At 43.6% G+C, this 13,770-nt stretch overlaps 1 protein-coding gene across 2 annotated transcripts in view; it reads right to left on the minus strand.

Annotated features, from left to right (window-relative positions):
• ATP10B (ATPase phospholipid transporting 10B (putative)) overlaps positions 1 to 13,770 on the minus strand; it is a 360,931-nt gene that overhangs the window by 72,202 nt on the left and 274,959 nt on the right. For both annotated transcript variants that reach the window (XM_073802772.1, XM_073802773.1), the window contains 2 exons: positions 6,495 to 6,580; positions 2,406 to 2,512 (listed from right to left, as the gene is read on the minus strand). In XM_073802772.1, coding sequence (XP_073658873.1) covers positions 2,406 to 2,512; positions 6,495 to 6,580 — 193 coding nt within the window. The remainder of the gene's footprint in view (positions 1 to 2,405; positions 2,513 to 6,494; positions 6,581 to 13,770) is intronic.

Here is a 13,770-nt window from a genome sequence, read left to right on the forward strand (position 1 = left end):
TGAGGGGCGCATACCTCCACACTGAATCTCTTCCTTCTGGAAAGCTCACTTGTCCATTTTCTGGCCTTTGACTGTGAGGTGCTCCCACTTTGTCCATCTGTATTACCAAGGCAGAGAATGTAGCTCTAGGCCAGTCATTCTCCCCAGGGGACACCTGGCCAAGTCATGAGAAATTTTTGGTTGTCACCTTTGAGGAGGTGGTGCTCATGACATCTAGTGAGCAGAAGCCAGGGATGCTGCTAAACACCTTATAGGGTGGCCCCCACCACAAAGAACAATCTGGAACAAATGTCAGTGGTGCTGAGGTGGAGAACCCCTGGTCTAGACAGTAACACTAAACACAGTTTGCACCATTTTTGCTCACGTTTCTTGAGGCCCTAATGTGTGCCAGGCATTGTGAACCTTATAACCCTAGGAGGCAGGGGTTATCAGTGCCCCTTGTGGTGAAAACTGAGCCAGCTTCTCAGCAACTTGCAGCCAGGCAGCGATTCAGCCCCAGGCGGCCTGAGTCCCCGGTCACGATTAACTCTCCCTCCATCTGCCTCCCCACACACCACTCCCATCACCCACTCCGACCTTTGTTTCTGATTAGGCAGAGAAGCAAATCCATGTCTATGCAGGTTTTTTGGTGCGGTAGGGATTGTGGAAGTGTTCTTGTCTAGTAGGTCTACCAGATGGCATTGAACTCCATTGCCAAAGACCCTTGAAAGCAGTGACCTGTACTGACAAATATAACATCCCTCCCCCAAATTAGGGAAAGCCAGCTAGATTGTGACACAACTTTTTAAAAAACATATTTTTGGTTTTTTTAAATTTAATTTGATTATTTTTTATACTGCAGGTTCTTATTAGTTACCTATTTTATACCTATTAGTGTATACATGTCAATCCCAATCTCCCAATTCATCCCACCACCACCGCCTCCCCTCACTTTCCCCCCTTGGTGTCCATACATTTGTTCTCTGCATCTGTGTCTCTATTTCTGCCTTGCAAACTGGTTCATCTGTACCATTTTTCTAGATTCCACATATATGCGTTAATATATTTGTTTTTCTCTTTTTGACTTACTTCACTCTGTATGACAGTCTCTAGGTCCATCCATGTCTCTACAAATGACCCAATTTTGTTCCTTTTTATGGCTGAGTAATATTCCATTGTGTATATGTACCACATCTTCTTTATCCATTCATCTGTCAATGGACATTTAGGTTGTTTCCATGACCTGGCTATTGTAAATAGTGCTACAATGAACATTGGGGTGCACGTGTCTTTCTGAATTATGGTTTTCTCAGGGCATGTGTCCAGTAGTGGGATTTCTGGGTCATATGGTAATTCTATTTTTAGTTTTTTCAGGAACCTCCATACTGTTCTCCATACGGGCTGTATCAATTTACATTCCCACCAGCAGTGCAAGAGGGTTCCCTTTTCGCCACACCTTCTCCAGCATTTGTTGAAAAACCTATTTTTCTTTCACAGTCCCCCAAAGGGAATCTTAGGATGGATTGATGTTTTAGTGTTCTATGTCTAACAAAAGTGGGAGTCTACTCCGACCAAAATGAATCAAATCAAACAAGCAAATGAAATACTACAAGGTGTCCCAGTGAGTGGAAGATCCAGGGAAACATACTCTGGAGACTTCCAGGGAAGGTAGACACTCCAGGGGGACTCTGTTTCCTCTATAGAAGAAGTCTGCAGTTGTTCACGTAACAATAGACACGTACTGAGTACCCACGGAGTGCCAGGTGCTAGGTACTGGGGATACAGCAGTCCCAAGACCTCCCTCCAATACTTCAGGTACCATTGTGAGAAGTGCTGCTGTTACCTTTTATCAATGGGAAGCAAAATCAAAGTGCAAAGGAGAGATAGACCACCATATATGGAGCCACAAAATGCATAAAGGTAATAATAAAAACAATAACTAAAACCCATCCCGCCCTCACTTGCTACACACAGTTCTGGGTTCTTTCCATGTGCTGGGTCACTGGACCCTCATGGGGGGGCCTATGGGGCAGATAGAAATATTCTTCCTGTTGTATAGCTGAGGACACTGAGGCACACAAGGTGAAGTTGCTAAGTTTGGTGAGGTTATTCCTCAGGCTCAAGGAGATACTCTTCATCCCACCTGTGGTTAGTGTCAGAAAAGTGTTAGGGACACATGAGCATGAGTCCCCCTCCCTGTCTTATCTGGATGAGTGACAGTAACTTGGAACTGAATTATGTCTCTGTGGACCAAGTGAGCTGCTGTGATTCCAGCCTCAGTTTGCTTAGCTGAGAAATGGGAAGTCACATGACTCTACTCCTTAGAACAGATGTGAGTTCCCACTGACTGAAGATAAATTTGGAGGAGGTTTTGGAGGAGAGAGGATAAAGGACAGGGACATAGGAAGCTGTCCAGGGACAGTTACCTGCGTAGATGACAATGCCAACAGCCACTTTGGTGTTTCTGATGGTGCAGCCTCGAAGCAGAAGACTCTCACTGCCAAAGCCGGTTCTGCTCTGGTCGGGATGTTCCCTGGGGATGAGGAAAGACAGGGAGCTGTTTGGTGGCCTCTCCACGCTGTCACCGGTGAGTGTCATAGAATTAGAGGGGCGAGTAACAAGATCACTCTTCTCTCTCTTCCTCAGAAGAGTGATATTAACTCAGAATCTAATCCCCATGTTCAAGTGCAACCCTTCGTTGCTCCTGGGATGTCTAGTGGGGGCTGGACCATTAGAAGGGAACTACCCATCCCTAAGGACGTAATCATTTACTCACCTAAAAGGCAGAACTCTGCTGAGGAAGCCTTAAAATAAACAGACCTCACAGGAGGTGGACCAGCGACCCTGTGCAACATCGTGCATGGCAGCTTCTCAAAAGTGAGGTACATGGAGTGTTTCCCTTTCTCTAGCCTCCAGAAGCTCTGCAATTTTCCACTTCACACTAGAAACTTCTGAGTCAGTCCACATTAGTGATTACGCAGCGTCTGGCCCTTATTCTATCCTGATGCCCTCCATTTGGGTTTTTCAGGAATTTTAAATATAACTTTCCCCCAACATTGGGGAGAACAGAAAAGTCATAATCTGAACCCTTAGGGATTTTTCTCCTTCTAATTCTTTAATGATTCATGTCTCTAGGTCCAGTTATAAGTGTTTTCCATGTATTAATTAATGGTCATGACAATCTTATAAGATAGGTCATGTTTCCTACTCATTTTATAGATAGGGAAATTGAGGCAAGTTCACAGAGCTAGTACGTGGCAGAAAGGGGATTCAAACCCAGGGAGTCTGCCTCCAGAGTGCTATACTGCCACTCAATACTCCTCTTAATAATAATTCTTTGTTTGTAAACTACATTTATTTACATTATTTTATTTGTCTCTTCACAGCTCTGGGAAGTTAGTACGGTGATCATCCTCACTCGTAAGAAAGATGAAGCTCAGAGAGGGTGAGAGACTTTTCCAAGGCCACTCACCCAGTACCTGGAATATCCTAGGACTTGGGAACCCAGGCCCCAGACACCAACCCTCATGTGGTTTTCACTACACCAGGGTTCCCAAGGTAGCACCCCGTTAATTGACATTGAATCGGAGTCATTCCCATTTGCAATTCTTTGAAATCTAACGAGGAAATGTCTTAGTATTTCGTTAACTTTTTTCTAGCCCTTATTTATCTAACTTTTCAACACAGAGGAGGCTTTGGCCAGTAATAGTCTGTAGTTAGAATGAAATAATAAGGGTTTTGATTTCATTTCATTAATTTTACTGCTATGAAATTTATATATGGAAAGCAATACTGCCCTAAATCTATGGCAGCCTACATAGGGCAGTGATGCCGGATGCCCACAGTGCCAGTAACATACATTTTCCTTTGGAAATAAAGCAAGCCAATTAAAAAGTGGGAAAGTAGAGGTGTTTTATGAATGTGATACAAATCATAAAGGTGGTCCGAGAATGGCTAAATTTTATGACCTACCTCTCTTTATCAAGGAGGGAGTTGGCTAGGGATAGAATATTGGGATAGAAACTTGAATGATTCAGTGTCAGTAGCTAGTGGTTTAAAGAGCGTTTTTTTATGATTCTCTGAGGTGATAACATATGACAGCATCTTTTTCTCCCGGTCATAATGTTCCTTTTTCAATGGATGGTAGAAAGAGATTAGCCATCTCATAGCTCTTCTATTTAGTGCTCTGTTTACAGGGATTTTTTTTTTTTTTTTTTTTGCGGTACGCGCGCCTCTCACTGTTGTGTCCTCTCCCGTTGCGGAGCACAGGCTCCGGACGCGCAGGCTCAGCAGCCATGGCTCACGGGCCTAGCCGCTCCGCGGCATGTGGGATCTTCCTGGACCGGGGCACGAACCCATGTGCCCTGCATCGGCAGGCGGACTCTCAACCACTGTGCCACCAGGGAAGCCCCAGGGATGTTTATTTAACCAACTCAGAGCATTATGAGGGGGAGCATATTTCTCCACCTCAACACTACTGACATGCTTTGTGGGATCGTTCTTCGTCGCGGGCGCTGTCCTGTGCTTTGTAGGGTGCCGAGCAGCAGCCCTGGCCTCTACCTACCAGATGCCAGCAGCACCCCTTTCCCTAGCTGTGACAACCAACAATGTGTCCAGACTCGCTAAAGGTCCTCTGATGGAGCGGAGGAGATGGGGTTTGAGAACCACTCCTTTAGAGAGATCTTATTGTTTAAAAGTTACATTTTCAAATCTGACATTCCTAACCTTCAAAGCGTTAAAAACTACTCATCTTCTAGCCAACCTGGCTATCCCCAGGAGAACTCCTAAATTAAGGGGACCCAAAGAAGTTTCCGGAGACCTGGAGGCATCAGGCAGTAGGTTTGTTCAGGAAGAGAGTGCTTATCATCTGTGGGTGCTGGGCCTTGGCAGGGATGTAGGACCACAGTGAATTCCCCAGCATCCCGTGGGTTGGCTGCTGGACTGACCAACTGGACTTTCAGGGCTCACGCATGAGGCCCGGGCAGGTGGGGAAAGACAACTCTAAGGGCAGCAGCCAGGAAGAGGAGGTGCTGGGGGTTGAATGGAACTGGGAAAGTTCTGTCTGAGATGAAGGGCCAGAGCCCAGGATGAAGCTTAGAAAGGCCGGGTGCTGGCATGAGCTGTTTGGGGGAGAAAGGATTACAAAGAGAAACCCAGCGATGAGGCTGCTCTCTAAGAGGAAGAATCGCTCAAGGCATGGGTCACTTGGGATGAACCAAATCCACAAAACTCGGGCACGAGGGGTAGACTCCTTGCCCGGGCAGGTGGCAAGCTCTACCTTGCCAGATGACTGCAACGAACCCTCTTCTCCCCCAGGAGTTCGTGCCCTTCTCGCCTGTCTCCGTCTGCTCTCTATGAGCTTTTAAAAAGAAATTTGCATTGAAAAGCTTCTATTTCTCTTGTACTGTTCTTACCCTTTTCCCTCTTATCTTGCTCCTCAAGATATCTCATATGGCCTGAGAAAATGTGGGTGGAGGGGAAGCATTGACACCTGCCTCCCAAGAAGCCTTCTTAAGCTTCATTGCAGGGCACATTGGTAGAGAAGTTGCTATAACATGTCTGAGCTGTGTGTGCAGACAATGGAAAACACACCGGGGTTGGAGTGAAAAGACCCAGCTGTAAGTCCTGGCTTTGCCTTGAAGCTGCTGTGTGCCTCTGGGAGAATCCTGAAAAATCTTATCATCAGATGTCCCATCTGAAAAATGGGAATCATAATTCTCACTTCCCTGGGTTGTTTTGCAGATTAAATGAGACGATGTTCTGTCAAAGTCCTCTAACTCTTAAAGCCAGAATACGGGCATTTATTCACATCTGTTACCACTACTCTTTTTTTTTTTTTTTTTCCAGTAAGACCGGCAGTCAAATGTGGGAGCAAAATTACAGTAAAACTCTTATGCTGAACCAGAGGTGAGGAACAATAACAACAATAATTGCAACAGCAGCAGTCGCATTAACTATCTACTCTGTGCCAGTTTCTGTGCTACGGGCTTTGCATATGATCAGTTCTTAGACAAGAAAAATCCTGTGATGTAGATATAATCTTTATTTTACAGATGTGGAAATGAAGGCCCAGAGAGGTTAATTAATTTACTCAAGGTCACACAGCTTGTAAGTGATAGAGCCTGGTTTCAAACCTAGGTCTGTCCAACTCCAAAGTCCCCATTCTTACCTACAGGGCAGTAAAGGCCCCTTCAGAAATCTGATCTAAATTCAGTCATACTTGCCTCCCCTGAATCAGAGTGTGGTCTCGATTTTGATGCTGTTTCACCAGAGTTCTGAACTATTAGTGAATTTAACCCTGTGAGATAATTAAATATCACTCCAGCAAAAAAAAAAAAAAAGACTAGAAAAGTTTTCCCAATTTAGTTAGTTTTCTCTAGCCCTTTTTTTTTGTGATAAAAAGAAATAAACTTCCTTAGGACCCAGATGCTTATCTGTTTGGCCATTTCAAGAAAAAATGTTTTCTAGCTGCAGAGGAGATATTTACAAGCAGCACACAGGCAGCACATACTTACATATAACCTTTAAACCTGTTAAGGTGGTTGTTAGGCTTCTCACACACGATGATGTTGTGGAAACCTTCTGGTTGGAACTGTACCTCCTGTGAAAGAGAGGACGCTGTGAGGTTATTAAGTCAGAGGGATCTCGTTTTAATAGGATCATCAGGAGAGCTAATCACTGTTAGAACCATTGCAAATAAGGTAATCCCCGCTTTGTCACACTGTGATAGTTGTAATGTGTTAAAAGAAACGGTTAAATCCTCATTAAGGAGGAGAGAATAGATGCAGATGAAAAGTTGGATGTGCTGCAAAGGGAGGGCCCTGTCCTGACCACTTTTCCCCGGCCTGGGTTTGAGTCTCTAGACTCAAGCTGCCCCACAGAATTTACTGCAATGATGGAAATGTTCTATGTCTGCACTGTATAATGTAGAAGCCACGCATTGCATGTGGCTGTTGAAATATGGTAGTATGACTGAGGAACTGATTTTTAAATTTTATTTAATTTCACTTAACTAATTTAAAGTTAAATAGCCACATGGCGGCTAGTGGCTACGAAACTGGGCAGCATAGAAATAGATGATTAAAAAAGTAGAGATTATAAATCACACGACCTACAGCTAGCCAATATTCGTGTGTATACAGAACTTCCAGGCTTTAAAAAATATATGCATATACCTACATACACATTTATGTATGGACAAACATACACATTTATGCATTTCAACAATGAGATTTAGTGTTCATACAACTTGAACATTTTTACATGTTACCTGGATAGATACCTATTGCATGAGTGTCGCCCTATTTCATTTAATCCTTTCACTACTGAACATTGACATGGTTTCAATTGTTTGGCTATTGCAAAAATGCTGTGCAAATAGTAGCTAATAAAATAAGTAGGGACTTCCCTGGTGGCAAGGTGGTTGGGAGTCTGCCTGCTGGTGCCGGGGACATGGGTTAGAGCCCTGGTCTGGGAGGATCCCATGTGCCGCAGAGCATCTGAGCCCGTGCACCACAACTACGGAGCCTGTGCTCTGGACTACTGAGCCCGTGAGCCACAACTACTGAAGCCCGCACACCTGGGGCCTGTGCTCTGCAGCAAAGAGAAGCCACCACGATGGGAAGCCCGTGCACCGCAACAAAGAATAGCCCCCGCTCGCTGCAACTAGAGAAAGCCCACGTGCAGCCACAAGGCCCAATGCAGCCAAAAATAAATAAATTAAAAAAATTCTCAACAAACAAACAAAAAAAAAACACAAAACAAGTAGCATTTACTAGACTCTTATTTCTGTCAGATGCTGCAATGAGAACTTAAGAAATGCTATTTTTTTTCAAGCTTTCAATCATTTTATGAAGTAAGTACTTTGATTAGCCCCTCTTTAGAGATGGGAAAACTGTGACTCACAAGGGTTAAGTGGCTGTCCGTGGTCATATCAAGACTGGGATTTGAATCCAAGTCTGAGTGCAGACCCTCTGTTCTTTACTTGCACAGCACACTGCCCCCTGGTGAACATTCTTACAGCAAAGCATTTAAAACACATTCTTGACTTCACTTTTTCTCTTTCATTCAGTATTTTAGTTGTACAATCTCTTTAAGTTCAATGAGTGGGAAAACACAACTAGGGGTGGGGAGATCTTGCTTTCTAATTCTACCCCACACTGCCTAATAGTACATTCAACTCTCGAGCCTCAGTTTTCTCCTCTGTAGAATGGGGCTGACACCCCCTCCCTGTCATCTCACTTGTGCCCCAGAAGATAGAATCCATGTGGGAAAGTTTTGAAAGGTATAACATGCTATGCATATAGAATGAAGTACTACTAAAGGTGGGATTGGAAGTGGTTCCCAGGGTAGATCTTTTAGCACGGGGAGTGAATTTATCACTCCAAGCTTCAAGGTACAGCTGTTCAAAGGAGTAAACTGATTAGAAGAAATGATAGCATTTTCTGGCTTCGTGTAAATATACTGTCCATTGGTTCTGTGGGGCGCCAACATAAACTCTCCATTCACTTGAAATAAATTAACCATCCAGGAGTTTCTAAAAATACAGCCCTCTTCCCTCCGAGTATTGATTCTTTCAGGGACAAACACTTGCCAAGTTCTGAGATGATGACAAATCACGCTGTAATTTGTCAGCTGCTTTCACGGCCCTGATTAAGCCGTGTGCTTCCCTCCTGATCTGTACCACTCAGCTCATTGCTAGCTTTCTAAATCCAAACTTATTTCAGATGTGAGTGGCAGCAGGGTCTGAGAGCTAATGATCCTGCTGCAGTGAGTCCCTGTCAGCTGTTTAATCGTACCTGGCGGATCCCCGGCAGTGCTCAAGTCTCTTGTCCCTCAGTGGGGCTTCCCAATGACCTTCCTCTTGAAGCATCCCTTGCTCTTTTATTCTTTTGGGCACTGGCCTTGGGTGCTCTGTCTCCCTCTCTACACGGAGAGGTGACTTCGCCCTTTCTAGCTCTCTGTCCTCGGGCCCCTTCTGTTCCTCCCCGAGATGGACTGTGGAGAGGGCCACACGGCCCTGCTGTCTCCAGAGACCCCATCAGCATTGCTTGCTTCTTAGGCTTTCCTGTAACTCACTCTAGGGAGCTGCTAGGAGAACTCAAGGACAGCAGCGGCGGGGGCATTGCCAAGCCCTACAAATCTATCAGGGTCCTTATTTTTTACCTTGTTCAGGAATTTCTGATTCACTTCTGACTCACTACCCCTTAGCATTTCTTAGCTTGGGAATGAAGCCCACCTAACCACCTTTTCTTTCAGACCCAGCCTTTTATCTAAGGTGTTGTCCTTATGAAAGGAACAGCCATCAGGGTACAGGAAAAGGCAAACCCTTTCCAGAGAGCACAGTGTGTTTGTGGTTCTTCAGGCCAGACCTACTGACCTGGAGTATTTACTATGTGCCAGGCACCTGTCATTAAGTTCTCACAGTAACCTTAAGAGGTGTGGACAGAAGTGCAAATGCAGATTCAATAAAGCAATTGTCTTATGGTTGGTAAGTAACAGAGCCAGCAATGCAATCCACATCATCAGACTCCAAAGCCAATCACCAATCATTATTGTCTTTGTTATCATCGTCATCATCACCAATACATTTATTCCACTTTCTCCTCTCATTATTATTATTATTACAGTACTTACTGAATGCTTATTGTGTGTCAAGTATAACTAAATATTTTATACATGCTATTCTCTTGAATTCACACAATAACTCCACCAGGTAGGTACTATTATTATGCTATTTTACAAATGAAGGAACTAAGGCTTAGAGAGATTCAGTGAATTTTCCCAACGGTGCACGGCTAGCAAAGCAGAAGACAGGCTTTAACCTCAGGACGTCTGATGCCACACAGCCTGCTCTCTTAAACCACAGTGTTATTATTTTTTTTTTAAATTTTTTTTTGCGGTATGCGGGCCTCTCACTGTTGTGACCTCTCCTGTCACGGAGCACAGGCTCAGCGGCCATGGCTCACGGGCACAGCCGCTCCGCGGCATGTGGGATCTTCCCGGACTGGGGCACGAACCCGTGTCCCCTGCATCGGCAGGCGGACTCCCAACCACTGCGCCACCAGGGAAGCCCCACAGTGTTATTTTGATGCACAATGAAAGATTATTGTTTCAGATCTCCTTTTGGCTCTATTTCCTTTTCTATATTCCTTTTCCACTTCCTATGACCGAAGTACAATACATGAGGTCTGTATATAGTTGACTCTTGAACAACATGGGTTTGAACTGTGTGGATCCTCTTATGCAGGTTTTTTCAATAGTGAATACTACAGTGCTACCCGATCTGTGGTCGGTTGAATTGGTAGATGTGGAACTGCGAGTACAGAGGACTGACTAAAAATTATATGTGGATTTTCCACTGTGTGGATGGCTAGCATCCCTGACCCCAGTGTTATTCAAGGGTCAACCGTATGTGGAATCTAAATTTAAAGAAAAAAGCTTATTGCCAGAGGCAGGGAGTTGTGGGTGGGTGAAATGGGTGAAGGGGGTCAAAAGTTACAAACTTCCAGTTAAAAAATAAATAAGTCAAGGAATATAACATAAGCATGGCAACAACATTTAATAATACTGTATTGCATATTTGAATGTTGCTAAGAGAGTACACCTTAAAAGTTCTGTTCATAAGAAAAAAAAGTAACTATGTATGATGACAGATATTAACTTAGACTTATTGTGATCATTTCACAATATATACAAATATAAAATCATTATGTTAGGGCTTCCCTGGTGGCGCAGTGGTTGGGAGTCCGCCTGCCGATGCAGGGGACACGGATTCGTGCCCCGGTTCTGGAAGATCCCACATGCCGCGGAGCGGCTGGGCCCGTGAGCCATGGCCGCTGAGCCTGCGCGTCCGGAGCCTGTGCTCCGCAACGGGAGAGGCCACAACAGTGAGAGGCCCGCGTACCACAAAAAAAAACAAAACAAAACATTATGTTAGACACCTAGAACTAATATAATGTTATATGCCACTTGTATCTCAATAAAAAAATGTAAGCAAACCCCAATGTCTAGAAACTATCATCATTATCACCATCACTACCACCCTTCTTAACTTGGGTCAGATAAGGAAGAATCAAAAAGTAAATTACATAATATTGTCCTGCTGACCTTTGATTGACTGCTATTAACATTTTTTATTTCTTTGATTGTTTCTAAAAGATTTGTATTTATGTTTCATGAAAGGTTTTGCACTGGCTCACTTTCATTTTTTCTAGTGTCTACATAGACATCTGGTTGATTGGCAGCTCAATGCATTTTTAGACCAGGGTAGCTCAACTTGCCACTCTTGACATTTTGGGCTGGATAATTCTTTGATGTTTAGCAGCACCCCTGGCCTTTACCAACTTGATGCCAGTAGCACCCTCTCCTTCTCCCCCTCAGTTGTGACAGCCAAAAATGTTTACAGACATTTCCAAATGTCCCTTGGGGGAGGGGGAAGAACAAAAAATTGCTCTAGAAAAAGTTCCAAGTTAACAGGAGATGAAGTTGCAGAGATTGAGAATACCCTCTATCCTAACAGTCCATTAGGAAAGGACACAATCCAAATTTCTTTATTTTCTTCTCTTCAGTTGGAAAAAAGTTAGGTTTTATGACTGGGGGTCATAATGACTTGTAATAAGAGAAATCTGTATATATTATTTGTATACCACAGAAACTACTGTATAAGCATGGTGGAGGTTCCTGGCAATATATGTACTATCCTACAGTTACAAATAAAAGGGGGGCACTTCCCTGGTGGCACAGTGGTTAAGAATCCACCTGCCAATGCAGGGGACATGGGTTCGAGCCCTGGTCAGGGAAGATCCCGCATGTCACAGAGCAGCTAAGCCTGTGCACCACAACTACTGAGCCTGCACTCTAGAGCCCGTGAGCCACAACTACTGAGCCTGTGCTCTAGAGCCCACGAGTCACAACTACTGAGCTCCTGTGCCACAGCTACTAAAGATCGCACGCCTAGAGCCCATGCTCCGCAGCAAGAGAAGCCACTGCAATGAGAAGCCCATGCACTGCAATGAAGAGTAGGCCCTGCTCACCACAAGTAGAGAAGGCCTGCATGCAGCAACAAAGACCCAACGCAGCCAAAAATAAATAAAAGGGGATTTGTTATGAAAAAAGAATTCATTTTTAATATATAGTAGAAAATATATAAAAATTACTACAACTAATAAGCAATGTGGTGTGTTACCTCTTCCAAGTATAATTTGCATTTTAAAGTAGGGTACCTTCAAAAGGTAGAGGTTAAGATACTAAATTGCCTAGACAGAGAACATTCTTTTGAGAATTATTACTTTATATATATTTTTAACATTTGAGAGGTTTTTTATCTGCCACCTCCTCTATGAAGCCCACCCATATCCCCAAAGACTGTTTCACCCTAGCCAACAAAAAGTGCTCTTTTAACATGTTTCCACATCAACTCTCATGCCTCCATTTAACACTGATGTATCTAGATCTCTGCTTCCTTGAGTAAACTGTCAGCTTCCTCTAGAGCTTCTCCTGTGATACCTTGTGTTAACAGGCACACTATAAAGATTTGGAGAGGTAAGGTTAGTGCTGGGGAGATGAATATTATAAATATAAATACTGAAAGGTGATGGATGAGGAGGTAACAAAGAAGACCTCTCTGTAAAGACTGCCCCACACAAGTAGGAAAAGCCCCAGGTACAAATCTTAACTTTGATTCATGGGAATAAGATTGCTTCTTGCAAGGAAATTCTTTGGCTCAATTAATAAAAAAAAAGAAAAAAAGCAGTCAAAATCCTAGATCCCAACATGGGCCAGACTAGTCTCCCATCCATCCATCCATCCATCCATCCATCCATCCATCCATCCATCCATCCAACGATCTATGTATGAGCCATGGAAGTGAGAATTAGAGAGAAGGAAGAGGTTATTGACACAAATCAATTATTGCAGCCATAAAACAACTCAAAGTTCCCAGTTTAGCTGGATGTGTCAATGGTGGTATCAGTGAAAGCAAAGGAAAGTGAGCCAAGTGTTAGTGTGTAATGACTCTCTGGGATTAATGTACTCCTCCCTGACCTATGCCCTAGATACAGTAGGCTGTATCCTCCTGGGGCAACCGGGAAGGCCATGGTGAAACAAAGAGGTTGTGATATATTCCTGTATCTAGACTAGGCCATTTCCTTTGAATTAGCCTCAACTCTTACTTTCCTAGGCTTATTTTTCACTATTATTCAAAGTTGATCAATAAATATGATTACATAAATGTATGGATGATCTTTTGAAATTGTCTGTAGTGGATAGATGTTTTCTGGTGACTCACTCTCTATCGTGTTCTCCTTTCTTTAACAATCCTTTAACTTCCTTTTGGAAAACTACCTTTTCTCCCTGGTTCATAATCTTAATGAGACTATAAATCACGATGCCCTGCCCACTAAATTTGCTCACTGTGGGACTTTGCCTTGAGTAGAATAACTCAGGGAAGGAAAAACAAAGGAGAACATTAAGTAATTGCTGCTACCGATATTCTCCTGCTGAGCTGAAATTTCCTGGTACTTGTTTCTGAGCCTGGTTCTTCAGATTTCCTTAGAATCTGTGAGTCATATTGTGTACTTCACCCCTTCCACCTCACCTCCCGGCACATTTTTTGATAATTCCGTTTTGTTTAAGTGAGCCAGAATCATTTCTGTTCCTTGAAAACAAAGAATCCTAATCAACACAGTGGTCTACTCAGTCCACTGGACATCTCTAGGCCTTTAAAAAATAATGATGTGTATTTACTTGGTAAAATCACACTTCACAAAATGCTGCCCCTTATTTATGTGA

The sequence above is a fragment of the Tursiops truncatus genome, chromosome 3 (genome assembly GCF_011762595.2).
Source record: "Tursiops truncatus isolate mTurTru1 chromosome 3, mTurTru1.mat.Y, whole genome shotgun sequence".
NCBI classification, from domain to species: domain Eukaryota; kingdom Metazoa; phylum Chordata; class Mammalia; order Artiodactyla; family Delphinidae; genus Tursiops; species Tursiops truncatus.